Raw genomic sequence first — 24,194 nt, 5'->3', positions numbered from 1 at the left:
GTCATCAACTCTTTAAATGTGATTTCTGTTAACAGAACTAGACAAATTTCTTGTGAATTGTAATCAGTGTAATCAGTGATTAAATATTACATGACAAAATGGATTACACTTAGATTACTTTTGTTGGACCTCATTTTGCCTTCAGCACTGAGTTAATCCTTTATGGCATAGATTCAATAAGGTACTGGAAATATTCCTCAGAGATTTTGGTCCATATTGACATGATAGCATTACGCAGTTGCTGCAGATTTGCATCCATGATGCGAATATCCTTTTCCACCACATCCCAAAGGTGCTCTGTTGGATTGGGATCTGGTGACTGTGGTGGCCATTTGAGTACAGTGAGCTCATTGTCATGTTCAAGAAACCAGTCTGAGATGATTTATGCTTTATAACAAGGCACATTATCCTGCTGGATGTAGCCATCTAACTGGCGCTCACTGGATATTTTCTGTTTTTCGGACCATTCTCTGTAAACCCTAGAGTTGGTTTTACATGAAAATCCCAGCAGATCAACAGTTTCTGAAATATATCAAGTGAGCAGCAATTCTGTTGGCGCAAATGCCTTATCGATTTCAGAGGTCAGAGGAGAATGGCCAGACTGGTTTCAGCTGACAGAAAGGCAACAGTAACTCAAATAACCACTAATTACAACTAAGGTATGCAGAAGAGCATGTCTGAACACACAACATGTCCAACCTTGAGACGGATGGGCTACAGCAGCAGAAGACCATACCGGGTGCCGCACTCCTGTCAGCTAAGGACAGGAAACTGAGGCTACAATTTTCACAGGCTCACCAAAATTAGACAATAGAAGATTGGAGAAACGTTGCCTAGTCTAATGAGTCTAAATTTTTGCTGCGACATTCGGATGGTAGGGTCAGAATTTGGCGTCAACAACATGAAAGCATGGATCCATCCTGCCTTGTATCAACGATTCAGGCTGCTGGTGGTGGTATAATGGTGTGGGGATATTTTCTTGGCACTTTGGGCCCATTAGCACCAATTGAGCATTGTGTCAATGCCACAGTCTATCGAGTATTGGTCCTGACCATGTCCATACCTTTAAGACCACATTGTGCCTACTTTATGTATCTATGCCACGAAGGATTAAGGCAGTTCTGAAGACAAACTGGGATCCAACCCCCGTGCTACAGTAGTAAGGTGTACTTAATAAAGTGGCCAGTAAGTGTATAGTAAGGGTACAAAGTGCTCAAAGCAGCGTTTATTTGGTTTATTTTTTAAGCATTTTCATTCAATCAGGATGATTATTTATCAGGAGGTTAAATTAAAAAAAACAAAAGAATATTAACTGATTCGGTTATATTATTTTATGTAATGCATGCTTCAGTGAGCCAAATGTATATACTGTACTGTATGTCTCCTTGTGTTTGCGTGAGTTTCCTCAGGTTTCCCCAACAGTCTAAAGACTTGCAATGTAGGTTAATTTGATAAACTAAACTGGCTGTAGTGTGGGAATGGGAGAGTGTGTGGGTGTTTCTCAGCATTGAGGGTTTATCTCTCGGTGCTGGGTTGCAGCTGGAAGGGCATCCACTGTGTAAAACAATTGTCAGAGAAATTGGCGGTTCATTCTGCTGTGGCGATTCCTGATAGAGCAAGGATTAGGGAGAGTTTGCATTCCTACACCAATGAATAGATAGATGACCATGACATTTATTCATTTTCTTTTCGGCTAAGTTTCTTTATTAATCTGGGGTCGTCACAGCGGAATGAACTGCCAACTTATCCAGCATATATTTTACACAGCGCATGCCCTTCCAGCTGCAACCAATCTCTGGGAACCATCTATTTAACCTACACAATTCACCTGTATCGCATGTCTTTTGGACTGTGGGGTAAACCGGAGCACCCAGAGGAAACCCACCGGAACGCAGGGAGAACATGCACAGAGACAGAAATGCCAACTGACCTAGCCGAGGCTCAAACCAGCGACCTTCTTGCTGTGAGGCGACAGCATTACCTATTGTGCCACCACTTTGCCCTGACCATGAAATATTGTGTTTATTATTTTACTTCATGACTTTTATGTGAGAGAATATGTCTATTATAATATAAACAATAGAATTTTACTTTATTTTTAGACTATACGGAGATACAAACAACTATTTTACAAGGAAAGTGTCTTTTAAACACACAGTATCTATTGGTGCTCAAGATCTGATAAATTTAGACTTCTGAACATTTTCTAGCATAGACTGCTTGGTGGGATCATGCATTCACAATGGTATGAACCTTTACAGGGGTGGCCAAATATATATTTATATAATCTAATGTTTAAATTATTTACATCATTATGTAAGATATTTAATAAAGTATGCATTACTATTTAAAAGGCTGACCCATACATACATCTTGTTTTGGCGTCAGACCATCCAAACCCCTCTGCAATTTACACCCTGCTTTTCTACTATATGTGGGGATGAACTTGGTGGCCAAGGGAATACGCATCCTTTCAACATTATCATTGTTAAAATATTTTCTTCTCTTAGTTTTACATTTTTATAACAGGGATGCCAAAGCACCAAATTTACATGAATGTATCTTCTAAAATAAAACATTGTCTTTATGTTAAAACAAGCCGGAAAAAGCTAACTGTATCCTTACTCGTACGTATTTGAACAAAATGACTGAATCCACTTTAAATGTTATCACTGATTATAATGGGATCTGTTAGTTTTGTTGTATCACATTGCTCATGTCTGGCATAATCACAGTGTGCTCTCGTGAACCGATTAACTGAAATACTGGTTTTGATTGTTTGTCTCACAGAAAGGAAACACAGCTCTTCACATTGCATCACTAGCAGGACAAGGAGATGTTGTAAAAATCCTGTCTAAGAGAGGAGCAAACATTAATGCACAATCTCAGGTAGGAACAAATCAAACATTTATACCTGCAAAAGCTGAAAAATACACAAACTAAAAACGTTCATTTGTGTTCCTAGAATGGATTCACTCCCCTGTACATGGCTTCTCAAGAAAACCATTTAGATGTGGTGCGCTACCTTTTGGAGAATGGTGGAAACCAGAGTATCGCAACAGAGGTAAAGTGTTGCCTCAACCACTTCTAATACTGTAAAATGGTAATTTAGCAAAAAAAAAAAAAATGAAAAAAAAAAGTTAACTATCACAGAGTCCAGACATCCTTACTAATTAAGCAAAAGTATTTGTGTTGAAATGTAAGAGATAAAACAGGGCCTTTAATGGTGAATAGGGTGCTTAGGTTATACATTCTTATTACATAATGGGTCTTCACCACTAACCTGCTCCACAGCTGATCTTAAAGTTTTCATTGGTCATGCCAATCACAGCCTTCATAATGCTGAATCAAATGCTAAGCATTAACCCAAGCCTAAAATGTTAATTTTTAGCACTGGATACATGCATCTATTATATTTCTCAGCTCTGAACTACGTACAGTTGAAGTCAGAATTATTAGCTCACCTGAATTATCAGACCGCTTGTTTATTTTTTAGAGCATTTTAGAGCATATTTTATAAGCATTTAAATATCTACTTAGTAATGGAACTTTTTTCTTTCGTCAGATGGGTTCAGGTAGTGCCTCTGTCCTGCTGCGCTTCAGCAAAATTCAGCATCACTTGTGTCATATAACATAAATCAACCAATCAGCGTAATTGTCAAGGCAGAATTTCAAGTGCAACCAATCATTTTAAACAGAGACATGGTGAATCATTCAAAGAAATTAAAATGTTACTTTCAGAGAACTTAAAATATGAATTCAAAGTTTTTTGCTGCCTAATGATGAGTAAGGTAAACACACCTGTTTAAGTTTTGATGCCAATTTAAGTATTAAGTAATTAAGCTAAATTAAGTATTTTAAGTAATGTCAAGTTATATCAACCTGATATCTTTAGTTATGACAATAGCTGGGTTTACAGTGTACAGTAATATTAAGATACTGACTGAAGCTGTTATGTTTCTTTAACAGTCATAAAAAAAATGTATGTGCATTAGTTAATGTATAGATAAAACGAATGGTTTAGCCAAATTAAATTGCAAAAGTAGTATGAAGTACAATAGGTAACACTTTACAATAAAGCTTTGTTAATAAAAGTGAGTAAATGGATAAAATCATTGGTGAGAAAAGGCCAGATTTACTAGAGCTACTATGTTGATATTAGTGAAAATACAAAAATATTACAAATTACAACTACGATATGACTTAAATGCATTATTAACTAAATAATTTAAAGTCACCCTTAGGTTAAGAAAAGCTTTTGTGGTTTTCATTGTGAGTTTAGTTAAACTAGCTAATGTTAGTTGGCCAGATTAATTTATGAAATGTAATAAGCTAAAAAGTTAGGTCTGCAAGCATCTGACACTGTCATTACCACCACCGTGAATACACCATTGTGCATATTCTTTAAAAAAAGCTAACTAAAAGTTAAAATGCTAAATACTTTATCACTGTTTTTAGAAGTGTCCACGATATCAATATTGTGCAAATTCATTATCATTATCAAATTGTTGATATATCTATAATTAGAATTAGCCATACATAAGTTAGGTACTTCTCATAATAATTGAACTTTTTTTATCTTTATAGAATTACAATATATAAATGCTGTCTTGTCAGACTGATTGGCAAAATGCAAGCTCAGTTTACTTCCTATCTTCTTTTCTCATTTTGCAGGATGGCTTCACACCTCTAGCTATAGCACTTCAGCAAGGCCATAATCAGGTGGTATCCATCCTTCTAGAGAATGACACAAAGGGCAAAGTACGTCTGCCTGCCTTGCACATCGCAGCCCGCAAAGACGACACCAAATCTGCTGCCCTGCTGCTCCAAAACGACCACAATGCCGATGTTCAGTCAAAGGTAAATATGGGGGAAATATATTGGTGGAAAACAACCGAATTTTTACCGAACAACCGAGTTTAAAAATACATAGATACTTATTAAAAATAAACAAGATACAGTTTTACGAGCATGTAAAGATTAAAAAATTATTTATAGAAAAATTTTAATCTTTCATGAGCTTTACAAATCTCAGCAGCTACACTTTATTTTATGTTGTGTTTCCATGTTACATGTTGTAATTATACAGTTTTAGATTGAGTTTATTTTATGTATTTATTAATAATTAATATGTTCATACTATTGGTTTTAGTTTATGATTATGAATAATTTACTATTGCTAAAGTACATAGAACATGTAACAAGGGCATACAAAATAAAGTGTTATGCAAATCTCTGCATTCAGGTTTGACTCCAAGATTGTTCTCAATCTTTAAAATGAGTCATTTAATCATTCAGTCAGTAGTGGAACTGAATGTTTTCATTACATGTGTTTCTGTTAACAGTTACATGCATTTTTGTATACAGTAGACATAGACTGGAAATCATGAAATAATACAAAGGAAACACATTTTACTGGATGCATGCTAGCACTAAAATAAATAAATAAACCAACCAATTAAGCTTTAGCTTAAAAAAACTAAAGATCTCCTCCTTTGACATCCATTTAACTTTTGGGATTGTGCAGCATAAACATTTTTAGCTAACTTTACTGCTTCTCTTGTGGGAGCTACTCTTTTGTTCTTATTTTGTGAACTCTGACCTGTGCAAAGACATTTGGGCAATCTCTCAGTTGTACTGACGAATACACACATTTAAAAGGTGCATGGTTTAAAGTGGGTCGCTGGGTCCAAATATATTGCATGCTTTGCATGTTATAATGCAACTCCAGGTTAAAACAGACTGATATTTCACTCATTGTGTTATTACACTGACTGGCATTCAAATTAAAAACATTAAGAATTAATATTGTAGTAGTTTTGTGTGTGTATATGTTTATAAGGGTTAGCTCCACAAAATGCAAATGCTGTGCTTTACTTTTTTTTATTATGTTTCAAACTCATAGCATTTATCTTTAAAGCACACATGAAGATATTTTTAATGTGAATGTGTTCACTCTCCCCCTCTTCAAAAATAATCATAAAGAGATCAAAAAATAAATCCATATTAATCTTACTGTAATCCAAGACTTCTGAAGCGACATCATTACAGAAATTTCAAAGATGCCAGCAGTTTTCATTTTGAGATGAGCTAACCCTTTAGGACCAATTACTGACAGATAGTTTGTGTAGGTTGTGCAGAGAATCATTTAATACTTCTAAATTCCCATCCATCCATCTATTCATCCATCCATCCATCCATCCATCAGCATGTACTAATAGACAGATCCGGCATCTTGTCTTAGTATTCTTGTAAAACTGTCTTGTGGATGTTCAAGTGTGTGTGTGTAGGACTTGGTATTAATTTTAAGATGTTTTTTTAGTGTCATCCATTACTGTGCTAGATGAAATCTTTTGTCTGTGTTTGTCTCTCTGCGTTTCTCTGTTTCTCTTCCTAGTATAAATGTGCCTGCGTCCTGTGTTTCCATCCTGATGCAATCCGGGTTTCACTGTTTATTTACTTATCCTCTACTTATTCATTACTCTTTTTATTTTTTTGTCAGAATGTTATGTAATAACATTCCCTGTAAATATAAAAGCATGCACTTGCCCAGTGAATGTGCACAGGCGCAGCCTACATTTGTGTGAAAGTGTGCATGAATATCTGTTGTGTGCGAGACTGAAAGTTTTTTTTAAGGAATGCTAGTAGAGGTGTTTATTTTTCTTTAAAATGGCCAGTGATACTTGTGTACTGTCTTATGAATTAATGTTTTAATTCTAACTTCAAAAGGCATGAATTGTTTTAATGAAAGTTAAAACAAGTGTCACTTTCAATTTTAGTTTCAGCTGAAAGAGTTAAAAATCATAAGAGATGATTTTAATTAGAGGTCATAAAATTTATATAAAGTTTTTACTTTTTGCACCTGTCTGTAAATGTACAATATTGACTTATTTAATGTTTAATTATTTGAGTAGCTAAACATCTAATTTTGTTAATGTTTTGCTAGAAATCCGGTCTTTTCCTGGCTCATTGGAAGTTCATGCTTCAGCCTACATCTTTGTGAAACTGCCACATCCTACTTCAAAATGTATATTTGACTGCAGTTTCTAGGGATAATGAACAAATGGGGCAGTGATTTAGAAATTACTTTTGTTCCTTTTCACACTAATGATATTCACAGGGACATTGTCAATGAAGAAAGGTTTCTTTTCATGCAGTATTTTGCACAACATCAAATAAATACCACAAAACAATTTAACAATGGCTTCGTTTACATAGTCTTATAAAGTACATAGTTATATAAAGTAATCAAATTATTTGCCTTAATCTAAATAAAACAATAATATGATTAAGGTTTTTGCTTTTTGAACGTTTCTTACGTGATTCTGTTTTACATGTTAAAACACATAATTCAGTTGACTATTGCATTACCGAGCTATCCACATTTCCTCCGGAGTCTCATGTCATTTCAGGTGTTTCATTTTTAATTTGTCAACTTTAACTGCAGTTTGGCACTTTCACACGGTAACATTTCTTGCATGCCCCCTGTGACAAACGAGATATTGAATGTGAGAATGAACTGCTGGAAGAATCTTGCTTTAATGGAATTTGCTACCACACGCCGTATGGGAGAGAGCGCGAGAGAAAAAAAAATAAATTCGCTGTGCATGTGTCAACAGTCCTTTACTGACTGGATAGGTGCAGATAGTGTCAAACAGATATGTGTGTGTGTGTATGAATTATTCTGTCGCAAAACGTGGCATGTCCTACATGACGGTAATAGTCTGATTAAGGTGTTTACATGTCTGTACAGCTACTCCACATATTTTAATTTGATTTCTATTTGATTCGATTATGACTTTAATGGGATTAAATTAATCAAAAATTGTTGTTTACATGGTAGATTCATAATCAAAGTATTGTCTTAATCATATTAAATCAGATTATTGGTGTCCATGTAAACACACTCATTGTGTATTATTTGTAATTTAATGTTTTCCTAACATATCTCTCTCCATGTGGGCAATTTTTTGATGGTTCCACAAAAGAGATAGAAGCAATGTAAAAACAAAGGAAAAAGAGTGCAGTTGGTATACCCAAACACTACTGATTGGGTTTAGACAATAATTAAATCGGTGATTCCCTGTATTCAATTCAATTCAAGTTTATTTGCATAGCGCTTTTTACACTAAATTGGTGTATTAGGTGTATGTGTTGTTCTGCAAGTCCCTGATGGTTGGCATCATCTTTTCGTATCTAAAACATATAACAAAACATACCTCAAGAAACATATTTCAGATTCATAAAACTCTACAGAGCGCCCTCTAATGGATTTTTCATCTGAAATGTGTGACAAAACGTACCCGAAGCAGCGTTTTTTTTGCAAAAAGGTAGGCTGAAACATATTTCCCAATGAGACTTTTTGATAGCTATTGGCATAAATGCTAAAGACATGCATTCACAAGTGTATTTGTTTTAATGGCCGTTTAAATTTACAACTGAAACCTCATACCAGATGTCAACTGATGTGAATTAATGTCACTTTAATGGTTTGCTAGTGGCAGGCTGGATGATAAATATGGTCTCTTAGAGAAAAATGAAGACCTCTGGCTTCTCTGGCACAATTTGCATGCAGCCGCCATCTCAGAGTAAATGTGTTTGAGTGAAATATAACAACACTATTTCCTTCCCTGTTTTTGCTGCAACAGATGATGGTCAATAGAACAACCGAGGTAGAGATATCTAGTTCCTCATTCATCTGTGGAAAATCAAAAGCCGTTGATTTATTTCATTCATTACTGGTCCTCTTTTTGGCATGTAGAACTGAGCTTTTCTGTTCATTACATTTTCAGCATTCTTTAGTTTTTCTTTTTTGGACCTTTGCATGTCTGATTATGATCTCATTGCAGCAGCATCCAAAAACCCTTTGCATATGCCATGTCACAAAGATCCATTTTAGTCGTGAAATGGTTTGAGAATGTTTTTAATTTTGATCTTAGCCGTGATTGCTGATGGTGTTTTATTTGCATACATAGTACTATTATAATTAGATACGGAATGAAAAGCCAATAGTTCCAACATAGACTCATTCTGAAAATGTTGCCCTATATACATTTCTGAAGATCGCGAATTATGTAGCCAGAAGAACGTATACTGTAGCTGCTTTTCATCTTTAAAATGAACGCTACAAGGCGGTATGACGTTGTTCCTTTTCGTGCTTACCAGCTGACCGATTATCCTCTATATGGACAGCTTTTTCGCTGTTACCAGTTTGTCCGGTAGCTCGACATGTACACTGGCGGACTTGAGAGGAAGAGCAGATTCGATGATGACAATGGGTTCAAGCCTAGTGTAGAACTGTTCCAGAAAGTGGGTTCAACAAAACCTGAGGCCAAAAAAATAAAATAAACAAGTAAGTAACAGGGTAAGAATGTGGTAAAATCTGAAAATGCGATAGAAATCAGGGGACTTTTCTTTTTCAGCATTGCTTTTTAAAACACTGTCGGTTGGGCTTAGGGAAGGTGGTGGGCGGGTCAGTCGGTACTTTTGAAAACACTATTGGCTGCAGTGCTTCCCACAGGTTTGAAATATACTTGCGGTGGTAGCCAGATTGAAACACCATTTATCCACATCACATAAAAAGTTAACTGCATGCGACAAACTAAACATCATTTCATTTTTAACAATAATTTTATTTATTATGTAATATAATAACAATAATCAACAAATTATTAAAATAATTATACAATGGAAATAAATGACAGAAAAGGGAATAAAAACAGACATTATCTCTAAAATTATTACAATTACAAGATTGAAACATGTAGATTATTTAAATAAGGCAAATGCATTGATTAACTATTAGTAAAGGTGTACATATATTTTGCAGCCTGTTTAGACTAGTCATTTCGTCCTCTCCGAGTATACAATGAAGTTTTTTTTGAGTCATTTAGATTAAAGAAGCTATTGTTTACTTTTTCTTTCTCATGCCTCTGTGTGCTCTGTCAGCTGTGAAGCAAGCTTAAAGTAGTACTTAATAAAAGAGTGCTGCAGAAGCACATATACGTTTTAGAAAGCGAAAGCAAAAGTGAACTCCTGGACATTTCAGGATATTTAGAAACCCCAGCCAAACAAATTTTTTTTTAAACCCCAAAAAGGTGCATCTCTGTGGGTCTAGCACACAAAAAGAATATTTTCCACTACTACATCCACTACTCGATTGTGGATGTTTGGTTAATTTAGGCAGAATAAAAAGTGTTAACGGATGATAATAATTGTAAAAAAAAAAAAAAAAAGTGTCAACAAAAATATTTGGGTGGCTGTTAATATACCTGTCACCAGCTCGGTCCCAGTTATTCCCCTCACTGGCCAGCAGAGGTCTCTTTCACCGGACTTCTAAACACTACATCCCCCAGAAGCCCCGTATCTGTCACTGATTGTGCTGCACCTGATTTTGATCACACACACCCATAATAGCAGCATCCACGCTCACTTCTTTGCGAAGTCTTGTTTGCCCAGTCAACATTACAGAGCGTTTATCCTTGTATTCTGATTGTTTGCCTGTTATCGACCCGGACTATTATTGATCTTGATTTCCTTGCTGCCTGCCCCGACCCTCTGCATTCCTATCCATCTACGATTTAAGATGCCAGACCTGATCTATGCCTGTTACTATGACCAACGAGTGTATGCTGCCTGCCTTTCGACTATATATTCCTGATTTTCACGTGTGTGTCTACAACACCATTTGGCTTGTGTTTCTGACTCTGAGTTTAATAAACATACTGCAGATGGATCCCTCTGTGTCAGCTTCCTCGTTACATTACCTGTATGGCCTGCCCAAGTAAAGTCTATGTGTGGGAAACACTGGGTTAGGTTTAGGGAAGGGGTTGGTTGGTCAGTCAGTTAATCGACGGCGGCAAGTGCGAATGGCACTCGCAAGAGAAATTTGAGATCTGAAGAACCGTACACAGCGGCCTCTGGCGGATTTGTGAAAAAACAAAAACTGCAAAAAAAAAAAAAAAAAAAAAGCTCCTGAGACGTATTTTGCTCTCTCCAGAAATGTATATGGGGGTACACAATCAGACTGAGCCTGGGTTGGTAGTTCAGACAGTGTCTGTCATCCGAATAATCCTCTTCATCACGAATTAATATTTCACTGTTTAGTTGGTTTTAATCTGCACTTTACCTTACACAATCAACGCTACCGCATTCTCTGTTGAGCTGAATTTTTCACACTTTGTAGTTTGTAAGTGCTACATGCAAATACCACAGAGGATTGACTGACAAATAATAGAGACAAGTGCAACACTGTCTTATATTGGCTTTGCTTGCTGCCAATATTAAAATACACACAAGTCTAAGGAAACCAGTCACATGGCTTTAATGAAATAGTTGTTTATTTCATTACTCTTACATTAAAGGTTAAACTGACCCCGGTGGCATGAATTTGCCTTTCAACGACAGTTGCTTGACTCCCAGCACGCATTAGTGGGATTGCATTAAGCTCTTTAATATTATTATATAGAGCCCATGCTAAAATGCATTTGGATGGATTAATCATTCTCTTTCAACATCCATACATCCAACAAAAATAGCGTTTGAATGATTGCAGGTGGCGTATCGGTTCTTCAACTGTTGCTGTTTAAATGATAGAATTGATGATGTATTAAAATGATTATGCTTTTTATTAATATTTAATGTTGATGATTATATCACACTCGAGCTGGATGTATGAATGCTTAAAACCCACTTTATATTAAGTGTCTTTGATTAATATGTACTAACATTTCAGTTATTTGATGCAGTGGACTTATTGTGTACACATATCAGGCCGGTAGCCAGGTGGGGTTTGGGTGATGCAAAAGACCTACCCCTCACTGACAAAGGTTCCGAATTTGTCCCATACATGAGCTCATTTGTTCTATTTTGACTGCTATGCCATCATAAACAGTAAAAATAACCCATTGAAAGAGGCTTTAAGACCTTCTGGAATCCTCTATTGGCCGTCGCTTTGGTGTGACTTCAGCTAATTAGTTTTAGGCATTGCAAATAAAAACTTTTTTTTTATGAGTTCTGCATTCAGCTGTGCAAGAAAACACACAATCTGATGTACAGTGGGTGACACTTTAAAAGTAGCATTACCGCCGCAAGTTGTTCCGCCGCCACTCTAAAGGAGTCAGAACGTGATGTTAGGTATAACCGTAGTTTGCGACTATACCGCTAGAGGGCACAAATAGACGGGATGTGAATGAACAGAAACAGCCTATACAGCTGTAAATACTCTGCTAAGATGAAACAATGAAACAAAGCATTATAATTCCTTCTTTAATCATTACAAACTTTTCAACAAGCTTTATTATCATTGTAAACTTCATAAGTGAAATAAGTAGTAATTTTGGAAAGTAAAATTAAAGAAATAAAACTAAAATGAAGGTACAGACATACATACAAATAAGTAGACCTAAATAAATGAATAAAGCAGTGTTTTTAAATAGGCCTACTATAATTCAAAAGAAAGTGGACTTTATTACTTTAATTCTAGCCTATATTATTTGAATTCATTTCCTCTGTCTCTGTCACTCATGAGTCAATGCACGCACACTGCGCAAGATGAGAGACAACAGGGCAATATTGACCTTTTTTTTATAGGCTATAGGCTACTATAGTATATAATAATTTAATTTTTACATATAGTATTGCATTAATTTGCATAGATTTTTTTATAGTTTATATAGGCCTAATATAAATGCTTTAGTTTGGTGTAGAGTTATTATTTAAATGGGTGTTTTTTATGGGTGTCACAAAATACTTTTTAAACCAATTGTTTTTATTATAATTTAATGTGAACAACACTTAATAAAAATTTAAATGTAGTTATTACACCCCCTTATTGGAAAAAACTATATCAATCAAAGTGCTTACCGCAGGTTTGAAATATATTTGTGGTGGTGGGCAGATTGAAACACACCATTTACCCACAGCACATAAATAGTTAACTATATGCGACAAACAAAACATAGTTTCATTTTTAATAATAATTGTATTAATTATGACACTGTTCCTTTTGTAAAAAAAAAACACTCAAAAAAGACTGAAATAAAAAAAAAAATTTGTTTTATGCTATTCAGGAGCCATGTGCACCCACTGACAGGTAAAGTCTGCTTTTCTCTCTCTTTCTTGCCAAAGCATTTTAGATATGTAAATAAAATAGCCTATGTAATATATTTACATAATCAAATTAATAAAATAATCAGCATATGAGAAATAAATGACAAAAAAAGTGAATAAAAACAGACAAAATGTCTAAAAAATTGTCATAACTGCAAGATTAAAAGGATTAGATTTTTTTTTTAATTAAAGCAAATGCATTGATTAAGCATTACTAATGGTGTAGCCCACATATATTTTGCAGCCTGTTATACTCTCTGAGTATATAGCCAAAGTTTTTCTGAGTCGTTTAGACTAAAGAATCTGTTATTTACTTTTTCTCTTGGTATCTCACATGTGCATGCGCTGTCAGCTGAATACAGGCCTAAATAAAATCTAAAAAGCAGTTAGCCTGGGCGCTGATATTTGTTCTTTTTTCCAAATAACGACCAATTTCAACTGCGAGAAGAGTGATGTCATATTTTACTATAGTGTTTTTAAATTGAGAAAATATTTTACAAATAACTTTTATTCTAAATCTTGTTCCGTGGAAACAAAAAATGACTAATGAAATGACTAATGAATGCCCATATTCAAATGAATTTGAATACTATTTAGGCCATTGTTGTTATCCATGAATTTTCAAATGTACTTTTTTGGTTACCATCCGACAATCTATTTCAGCTAAAATAGTTCTTAAAATGTCACTAAAATGCAGTATTTAAATCTCATTATTGATTAGTAGCCTAAATGAGGCCTACAGCTGCAAAAAGCTCCACTTTTTGAGAAAAAAAAGAACCACCCCTTTCACCAGGCAGGCTACAGGCCTGCTTATGTTTCATATTTTAGTCATAATTAAAAATATCTGTAGTTTTATTTGTGTCTATCTAAAACGTAAACCTGTTCACAGCTTTAACCATATCCTACACCAACTAAAAGAACACAATAAATACACTGTATTTTTGATGTAAGTATGACCAATATAAAGTGGGACCAGTGTGAATGCTAAAAAACATGTATAAAAGGAAAGGATTTGTCGTTAGTCATCTTTATGATTATCAGATTTTTCATTTCTGTCAATTGCTTGTTAGGATTGAATGTAAAGTTGCCACTGCACAGCATGCTGCATCGCATATTTGATTTTGCACCAGCTTTTAACGTGTTTCACACAGTCAATATATTCTTCACACTTTTGTAAATGATGTTTTCACATTAAATCGGACCCTGACTTTCAGAATGGGAAGGTAAGGCAAGAATTTCACATATTCAAACTCCTCTACAATCTTTACCTTCTTACAATCCAGACATGATTTTATTACTGATATTACACACATACTGCACATTTGTTTTTTTGGATACTTTTATGATTCCTTTGGTGTTTTTTCGTCTTCTATTTTGTTCTTTTTTTCTCCATTATTCTTGAACAGTATGTCTTCTTTAATGTCTGTTTCTTTTTCATGTTCTGTTGACTTTTAACTACTTGTATTAATTGATTTTTGTCATCTTTTTCTGTCTGCATGTCTCTGTCTAGGAGTTTATATGTGTATGTTTGTGTTAGTCATTAAAATTCAGGTGTAAAGATTATTTTCAGGCTTTTTTTCGTATGGGACTAAAGCTGCCTTCGAGGCAACCATGAGCTCTATAATTACCCATGTTATATTGTCATGTGATATTACATGTGACTGCTGCATGCTGATGCAGTCTATTGGGACCAGATAAAGTCAGGCGACAGTGTTTGGTTGGAGTTGAAGGTGCCACTAATATCAGATCTGAAATCAGCTTTTTAATTGTCAGCGAAAATGGCTGTATCGTATGTGCTTAGCTGATCTTAGATCTGTGTTTATTGACAGCTTGGCTCAGACGCATGGTTGGAATGTTGACAGAGTTCTCATGTGCTTTGGTTTGTGTCCCGTCCTTTTTTATTTTGTATTTTTTGCAGAGTGGATTCACACCTCTGCATATTGCTGCTCACTACGGAAATGTAAATGTGGCTACACTTTTACTCAATCGAGGGGCTGCTGTGGACTTCACTGCAAGGGTATGTTTTGGATATGACTTTCTTAAGTACTTGAAAATTAGTATTTTTTTCTATTATGGATAGTATAGTAAAAAAAAAAATGCAATACTAATATTGTTGATTGTCTTCAGATTTAAAAATGTTTCAATGCTATAGAGTTGAAGTCAAAATGATTTGCTCTTATGTGATTTTTTTTTATATTTCCAGAATTATGTTTAACAGAGAGAAAGTCTTGTTTAATTACAAACCATCCTTATACAATGACTTTTCTAATTACCCAAACTTGCCTAATGAACCTAGTTAAGCCTTTAAATGTCACTTTAAGCTGTATAGAAGCTTCTTGAAAAATATCTAGTCAAATATTATGTACTTTCATCATGGCAAAGATAAAAGAAAGCATTTATTGAGAATTAGTTATTAAAACTAATATTATTTCTGTTAAACAGAAATGTAAAGGAGAGGCTAATAAATTAGGAGAGCTAATAATTCTGACTTCAATTATATGTCATTGTAGAATATTTATGAAGCTGATGAGAGTTTGGACCAAAGTTAACCCAAATCATTGTCATTGTTTCTTTTTTCAATACAGAATGGGATCACACCACTGCATGTTGCGTCCAAAAGGGGAAACACTAATATGGTTCATCTTCTGTTGGACAGAGGGGCTCAGATTGATGCCAAAACAAGGGTTAGTACAAACTTCATAGTTTTAGTTTTGTACGTATACTGTACACAAGTCAAGTCTGAAACTCATACCCCTGGCAAAGTCTTAAAAATAAAGTTAAAGGATCCTATCTTACACCCGGCGCAATAAGACGCAAGATGTGTTTGGCACAATGTATTGCCATGTTCAGACTAGCATAACCCTAATTTTCCTGTTTTGCGCCACGTTGTTTAAATAGCAAATCCATTTGCGCCACTTTGTGGACTCATGAGAGTTCCAGTCTAAAAAGTGTGTTAACGTTCATTGTTGGCGCATTGCTATTTTGAGGAACTCAAATAGACTGAGAGATTGACCAGCTAAAAGCTGCTCTAAAGTCCAGCACAGAGCGTGTTAGTTGTGCGCCTTAAATGCATACACATTGCTTAATACACTAAGGATGTACAGCAATACGCAAATATCTTTACATAAGTAAAAAAATTAAAGGATTAAAATATTTCAAAAATCATTTTATACATAAATTATCCCAGTTGTTTGACCACACTTTGTTATTATTGTTCATTTATTCGTTTGCTGGAAATTAAAACTGAATTTGGAAATAGTTTTGAAACAAATCTTTGAGCCTAACAAATGAAATTAAATATGTAGGCTAATGGATGTCTTTAGTTGAGTGCTTTTCCACCGTTTTCTTACTCCACGAAAGGAAAGGAGTAAAGACTAAAAGTAAAGAGAAAGAGAATGTAAGGATGATGAATGGAGGAGGCTTGTTCTTTATGCCCGTGCTGCAGATGGTCTGCTTATCTGTTTTCCTGCTAGTGAAGTGTTCAGTTTTTCTACTTACAAACTCCGCCATGTAAATAGCAATTGCAACATGGCGCCAGGCAACTGACTCTTAAAGGGAATGGGAGATGATACAGTACTCTGATTGGTTTAATGCACATTATGCACAAACACACCCATAACTCATTAAGCGAATAAGCACAACCTTGTTAGACCATGCGCCGGGGCGCCAACCTTTTTTTTCTATCCTTAAAATAGCTTTAACCATGCTCTTTACACTTTGCAGCTATATTGTTAAAATAGAGCCCATAGACTAAAAATGTTTGTTGAAATGTAAATAAAAGCTAAGGATTTCTTTTTGTAAAGTGATGCCTCTTGTAAATTGTCATATTATCTTTTGGGAGAAGCCTACATTATTTCTTATCAAAAAAACTTGCTGGTTAAATAAAAGTAACTTTAAATCAGAATTTGCTAGGGGAATGAATAATTTCGGACTTGACTGTAGATGGCAGTTTGCAAAGAAATTCTATGATTAGACCTAGATTTTTAAAATATGTATGTAAAGGTTTTCCTAAAGGCAGGTAATCTTCTTAATATCAAACTAATTGCTAGAAAAAAAATAATAATTTGATTAAAAAAATAATAAATATAAAAAAATAAATAGCTAAAAAATAAACAAACATTAGTTTTATATGCATTACTAAATTGTTAAAACTTTTTAATTTTCACTAAAATTTAAAATATACTTATATTTGAATATTTTTACAAATATAAACAAACACACATCCCTTCAAAGTACAATATACTCAATTGAAAGTAGGCCACTTAACATATGTGTGCTGGCTCTCCTCAACTTCTTTTCTGACCCTGAAACAACAGCTGTCTTCAGTGTTGACATCTTGTGGACAAACTACATGCGTGGGGAAAAACAATTCAAAGTGCATGTGGCAGCTGCATGTATTGTTATAATAATCAGGCTGCATGAATACAATATGTACACACAGTGCTAATGCTGAAAACCATGTCACAACCATTTAATGCATACACTACTGTACAGTATGGAAAGAAATAGGGCCCAAAAGTCTTCTATCATTAAAATGGGTCTATTTTATTTTTTTATTTAATATTTTTGTAACTTCATTTGCATAAGTGGCACTATGATTGTCAAATACACAAACACCAGATCTCATGTTTATTCATGAAAGATATTGCAATGGTATACTGGGTTGTTGCTTAAAGAGATACAGTTGTGGTCAGAAGTTAATGAGGATTATTTATAGTATTTATTAATTTACCCTTTAATTCTATTTTATTAACATCTATTTTCTTTACATCCTTAACAGTGATGTAAAAACAGCAATTAAAAAACAATCCCATTAAATTGTATTTTATTAACTTTATCCTGTATCATTTATTAACTCTTTATTATCTGTATCCCTACCCCAACCCTTACAGGAATGTAAAAATATTAATTATTGTTATACAGTGTCACAAAAAAATCTGTTCTATTGTTGTGAGTATCCAGAGCTCTATGCCATCTAGACTTTACCAGTATACCTGCATGTTTGAGTGCAAACATCAGACACTGCAGTGCCTTTTATAACAATTGAATTGCCTACATTCAGAATCACTGCCTTAATGTAAGTTTAATGCATTTTGTTCAAATGCTATATATGCCAAATTGCCTTTCATACTTGTGTATGTATCATAAATAAAGCATAATTTGGATTCTGGAGACGTTGAAAAAAAGCAATTGCTTTGTGTAAGTCTGTGTGTAAGAATTGAAATATTGCAAATATTCTGATATCTTTGACAATTCAAAACATGAGCTGAAAACAGAGACTGGTGACTTCACAACCCACCAGGGAGGAATGCGGGAAAAAACAGTTCCTGCTGCATTTGCATCTGACTATGCTGAGACTCAGCTTCATCCCCCAACTCACACATATGGTCATTTCAATGTTTGAATGTTCTAGAATTAACCAAACTGACTTTAACTATCATGTTTGATATCATTTGAAATGTCTCAGTGCGATTGGTACAATGGTCTCATTCTCTCAGAAATAGACATAATCAGAACAATAAATATATAACTTCAGGCATCTTTTGATCCACTGTGAGGGGTGTGACACTAAGTGTGAATGCCTTTTGTTATACATTCACACCCCCTTCCTTGAGGGAATTCTTGGATTATTTAAGGTAAGGACTAAGAAAAGCTCAGGGCGATTCTGCCTAACCAGATCAGCCCATAACATGGGGTCTGCCCCATGTTATGTATATTTCAAAGTCAGGAATGCATCTTTTTCATCTTGGATTTATCTTTGATAATTTGATGTTTTGTATTGATCATTTATGAATTGACTGATTGAATTGGCATAATACATTTACCTGACTAATAAATTGTAATGTTTGACCATATTTTGCTCACTCTATAATTATTAATTAGATTACGCTGTATCCTTGTTTCCGCACGTCTTGCGTCAGGTCAGTAGACGGACTAAAATCCAATTGAGATGGAGCATTGGCACACTAATTGTGTTTTAGCGATCCGGCTGACTCTTGATATTGATTCATGTGTACTTAGGTGGAAAGGGCGATAACTTCCGTCTAGGTCAACAAGGTGTTGCACGACTAACCTAGATTGGGTACCCGACCTTTGTTTGAAGGTAATATTATTCTAAATTAAGTTCATATGGGAAACCATGGGCTTGGTGAAAACCAAAGTTACTATAGAGTCCAGTAGTCGGGTACATTTATATTAATGCCCTAACCTCTAATTAGAAATGATGATTGTCTTAACTCAAAGGTGTACATCTAAGCGGGACTAACTAAAGTATTTTAGAACGAGCGCGCTGGTAGCGGCCATCTAAAGTATTAGTCAATTTACCTTTGTTTAATATTCAAGACTGACCGGAGTGTGACCGTGAGGGACGCCTTCGGCCGAGGCGATTTCTCTGAGCGACATGAGCACCCGAATGAACGGATGTAATAGTTACTAGTGAAGACAAACGGTTCAAACATTTATCTAAATTACATATTGATATAATCTTCTTAATGTTTTATAATTGGAGTCAGATAAAACGAGGATAAATATATTAATATTCTAAACCACCTCATATTAAATTTGGAGTCAGATATGAGTTAAGTTTAATATAAATCAACATTGTGCACTGGAAAGACCGAACATGCAGTGAACCTTCATCCACCAGTGGACACCGGCATTGGGCCAACTGGGTGGACCCTACATGTGTGTGTGTGTGTGTGTATGTGTATTTATCAGTTGTCTTAAAAGCCTATGTTTGGCTCTGTCTGTATTTGTGTAATCTCATTTATATATCATCATCCAACTGTCTTAAAAAATGAAGATTGCTGATTGACAATTCTTTTAAATCTATAAAGAATTCTCATTAAACAAAATAGTGTGAAAAGAATTTGCTTAAATTGTAAATATTCTGAAATATATTAAAATGTGAATTATTGGGGTACCTGAAATCTCCAATTGCATCACAAATAAATAATTTGAACAGTATTTTTAATATTGAATAAGGTTTATTACTCTATAGGCTTTCAATTAGCAAAATATTTAAAACTGCATATTTAATAAAACAAAAAAGTAACTTGAAAAGTAACTGAAACTGCAATTCATCAAAATTCTGCTAGTACTGGCTCCAAAATAGAGCTGATTTCTATTGAGCTTACTATTAAAATGGCCAACTTTACAGCAAAAAAAAGTGTTTACAGCCTGTTACCCTTCATGACAACTGTGAGAGGGTGAATTTTTTTTATAATGAATCCATTTCCTTTATATGAAGTTATATTAAGTCTGCATAATTAAGGGCATGGCCATTTGAGTGACAGCTATTCTTGCTGGTCGCCGTCATTCCGGCTCATTAGCCACTGAACTGGACATATCATATTTTTTTTTTTTTTTTTTTTTTTTTTATGTGGCTATATTCGGTTGCTTTTTGGATTTATTTCTTACAATTATTAGATAATATGGAATGCTGTGTGCACATCATTTTGCTTACAAACTATTTATGTGGCCTCCATTTCCCTGTTGAGTAAAATGATATACTTATATACCATATCTATAAATGTATTTGTTTTATTTAATATCATTTATCATATATATTTTTCTTTAGACCTGAAATGCACTCCAGAATCTGGCAGATTGATTAGCTTTAGGCTCTAGAACAGTCATCTGAAATGTTGTCATACAGTGTTATGCTGGATTTCATCAATAGCCTTGCATTTACTGACACAGACTATTTCTGAAGTATTTGGAAGTAATTTGTTTTCATCCTGTTTAGAAAAACATCATAAGAACAATGTTTAGTGGCTCAATGTATTACAACAATATTTTTTAAGGACTAACCACTTTATTTATATAGTATACAATCAAGCACATGTGGTCATGTGGTTTCCCCCAGTTGGAGCGATACCATATGAACAAAATGGCACCGGTTGTGCACACCAACTTGTAGCATTTGCGCCCTTCAGAAACCTTTGGGTGACATCACGGATACTACGTCCATATATTTTACAGTCTATGATTTAATTGTGTTATCCTTCTATTTCTAAATATGTTTGGTGAATAAAATGTTATTTTAATAAATATATCTGTTCAATAAATCTGTTTTGTTTAAATGAACCAAAATACATTGCCTACATTCAGTGCAATATGGGGTGTACTCATTTATGCTGAGCACTGTATGTACATACACTTAATGTTGTCTGATTTAAAAATAGGAAAATCATGATACCTACAAGCAGTCGCCTCTGATAATGAGTCACTGTAGCTGTTTTTGTGTGTGTGGGTGTGTGTATGGTCTGAATAAAGCCATTACCGGCTGTGTTCTTCTTCAGATTCTGACTGCAGTGTTGAGTCCAGCTGGTTGTTTTCTGTCCTTTTTTTCTGCAGTCTCCCTCCTGCAGTGTCTGATGTATTATCCAACACACACACACACACACACACACACACACACACACACACACACACACACACACACACACACACACACACACACACACACACACACACACACACACACACACACACACACACTCTCTCTCTCTGTTGTTCCTGACTTCAGCAGTGCCTTTTATGTGCTATCAGCAATGATGACTACGTTGTACTGCAGTGTAAGAAATGCAGGAGAGTGACTCTGGTTGAATGTAAAGGGAACGAAGTGGAAATGAAGCCGTCTGTCAATATAACATGCACTTTTCATTTTCACTTCAAGATGTAAGTAAGATCTCATGTCCCAAAGTGCTTTGTAATGAATTCACTTAATTGACCTTAATGTGTTTGTGTCTGTGTTGCAGGACGGCCTCACGCCTTTGCACTGTGCTGCTAGAAGTGGACATGACACAGCAGTGGAGCTCTTGTTGGAGAGAGGAGCCCCGATGCTGGCCAGAACCAAGGTAGCCCCTTAATATTGGGCAAATATATGAAGCATTTACTACAAAAGCCTTAATTTAATTATTTTTACAAATTTTATTACATGTAGAGCAGTTTAAAACGTCTAAAATTGTACCAAAGTGCTTTACAATAATAATAAAAAAGTCAAACTTTATTTAAATGGGTGTTCATATGACTTGTCATAAAATCTTTATGATAATGACATGACATGTCATGAACACGGAGGTGATTTTATGCATGCTAATGACAACTGTCAGTGTCATTTGCTCAGTTAGGCTATTTTAAATGAAATATTTACACATCTTTTTGAGATGTGTTTCTGGGCGACACAGTGGCTTAGTGGTTAGCACTGTTGCCCCTCAGCAAGAAGGTCGAGTCTTGGCGGTGTCAGTTGGCATTTCTGTGTGGAATTGGCATGCTCTCCCCATGTTGGGGTGGGTTTCCTCCGGGTGCTCTGGTTTTCCCCACAGTCCAAAGTCATGCGCTGTAGGTGAAATGAATAAGCTAAATTGTCTGTAGTGTATTTGTGTAAATGAGTGTTTCCCAGTATTGGGTTGCAGCTCGAAGGGCATCCACTGTGTAAAACATATGCTGGATAAGTTTACAGTTCATTCCGCTGTGGCAACCCCTGATGAATAAAGGGACTGAGCTGATGAATGAATGAATGAATGAATGAATGAATGAATGAATGAATGAATGAATGAATGATTGAATTAATGAATGAAGGAATGAGATGCGTTTGTGATGACAGCTTGTCTTTGTTTTTGACACTTGACATTACCAAGACAACATAACTTGTCATAAATCTATCATAAACATGACTGTTGTGAGGCCATAATGGTTGTGTCATGAATACTATTCTGATCACTTCTTAATAGAACAATGAATTTGTCACTAAATTTTATCAGTAATAATTCTATAACTGCGTCTTTTTTTTTAATTTTACATTTAATGACATTTTAAAGACAAATTCTAATTTTAACACTGTAGTTTATGTCAAGAAAAATATTAATTAATGTTACTTAATATTTATGAATGTTATCAAATGAATACCAAAATTATAATGACCTCATAAAAATCATGTTTATGACAGATTTATGACAATTATGTTGTCAAAGACAAAAAAAGATTATGATATATTGGTTTATGTCACGTTAACAAAAGACAACAATGTCATATCAAAGACATGTCAACCAATGTCACCTTTGCATTTAAAATGATATAACTGAGCTAATGACAGTTTTGAAAGCTGCCATGCACATGCATAAAATCTTATTTATATTAATGTGAGCTGCCATGTATAATAAATTACTGTTTATTAAAGAGGTTTAATAAAGATTTCATTTCATTTTTATGAAGACCCCCTTAAACAGTGTTACCAAACTAGAACAAGACAGGACAAAAATAGAAAAATAAAACACTAAGACCCCCAAAAAAGGAAGAGTTTATTCAAAAATGAAAATCATTTTTGTTCTTCATCATTTATTTATTCTTCACACATCCTCCACACACTGGTATTTTGAACACTGCTTTTTGTTTTTACACTGGAAATTCCACCACTCTTCTGAATATCTTGTTTTTTGTTCAACTATAGAAAAAAAAAAATCATGAACGTTTTAGCAGTATTTTTTAGATGAGATGTTGAAATTATTAAATGTTAGGTTTAGAGAAAATAACTTAACGGCCTGATCCCCTAAGTTTCAGTCAGTTAACTGAAATCTCTTGGATCTGAAGTTCCAAGAGATCTTGATGAAATATTCAGAGATTAAAAGCTTGATCCATAGATTGGTAGATATTATATACACTGTAAAAAAATGCCGGGTTCCAGACAATTCATTCATGTTGCCCCAACACAAATCGATTAAGTTAACACTTTTAACAAATGTGGATTGAACATACAAAAAATTAAGTTGTCCCAATGAAATATAAGGAATTTTGTTGTTTTAGCTCATTTTAATTAAGTAGTAGTAATTAAGTAAAAAAAAAAACATTATATAATAGTCGACAATATTTCAGTGAACGTTTTTTCAAAGAAACATTGATTTTTTTAATGTGAAGAACATTTTAATGAGCTAAAGAAATTTTTCCTCTTTAAAGAACTTCCCACTTTATGTGGGATGAAAAGTTTGAAAGGATGTTACATAAAAAGATAAATAAATACATTTGAACTTGTATATTTAGTAACTTAGACCTACAGTATAGCTTTTATTTTTTTTTTACTCTCT

At 34.5% G+C, this 24,194-nt stretch overlaps 1 protein-coding gene across 50 annotated transcripts in view; it reads left to right on the top strand.

Annotated features, from left to right (window-relative positions):
- Positions 1-24,194, top strand: part of ank2b (ankyrin 2b, neuronal) — a 245,000-nt gene that overhangs the window by 132,986 nt on the left and 87,820 nt on the right. For 30 of the 50 annotated variants that reach the window (XM_073906502.1, XM_073906471.1, XM_073906503.1 and 27 more), the window contains exons 4-9: positions 2,791-2,889; positions 2,966-3,064; positions 4,675-4,860; positions 15,029-15,127; positions 15,696-15,794; positions 21,873-21,971. In XM_073906502.1, coding sequence (XP_073762603.1) covers positions 2,791-2,889; positions 2,966-3,064; positions 4,675-4,860; positions 15,029-15,127; positions 15,696-15,794; positions 21,873-21,971 — 681 coding nt within the window. Of the gene's footprint in view, positions 1-2,790; positions 2,890-2,965; positions 3,065-4,674; positions 4,861-8,648; positions 8,673-15,028; positions 15,128-15,695; positions 15,795-21,872; positions 21,972-24,194 lie in introns of all 50 variants that reach the window. The other 20 variants (XM_073906469.1, XM_073906464.1, XM_073906463.1 and 17 more) reach the window with 1 other exon arrangement.

The sequence above is a fragment of the Danio rerio genome, chromosome 7 (assembly GCF_049306965.1).
Source record: "Danio rerio strain Tuebingen ecotype United States chromosome 7, GRCz12tu, whole genome shotgun sequence".
Lineage (NCBI taxonomy): Eukaryota > Metazoa > Chordata > Actinopteri > Cypriniformes > Danionidae > Danio > Danio rerio.
Note: the sequence above shows the minus strand (reverse complement) of the source record. Positions and strands in the feature narration are given on the sequence as shown.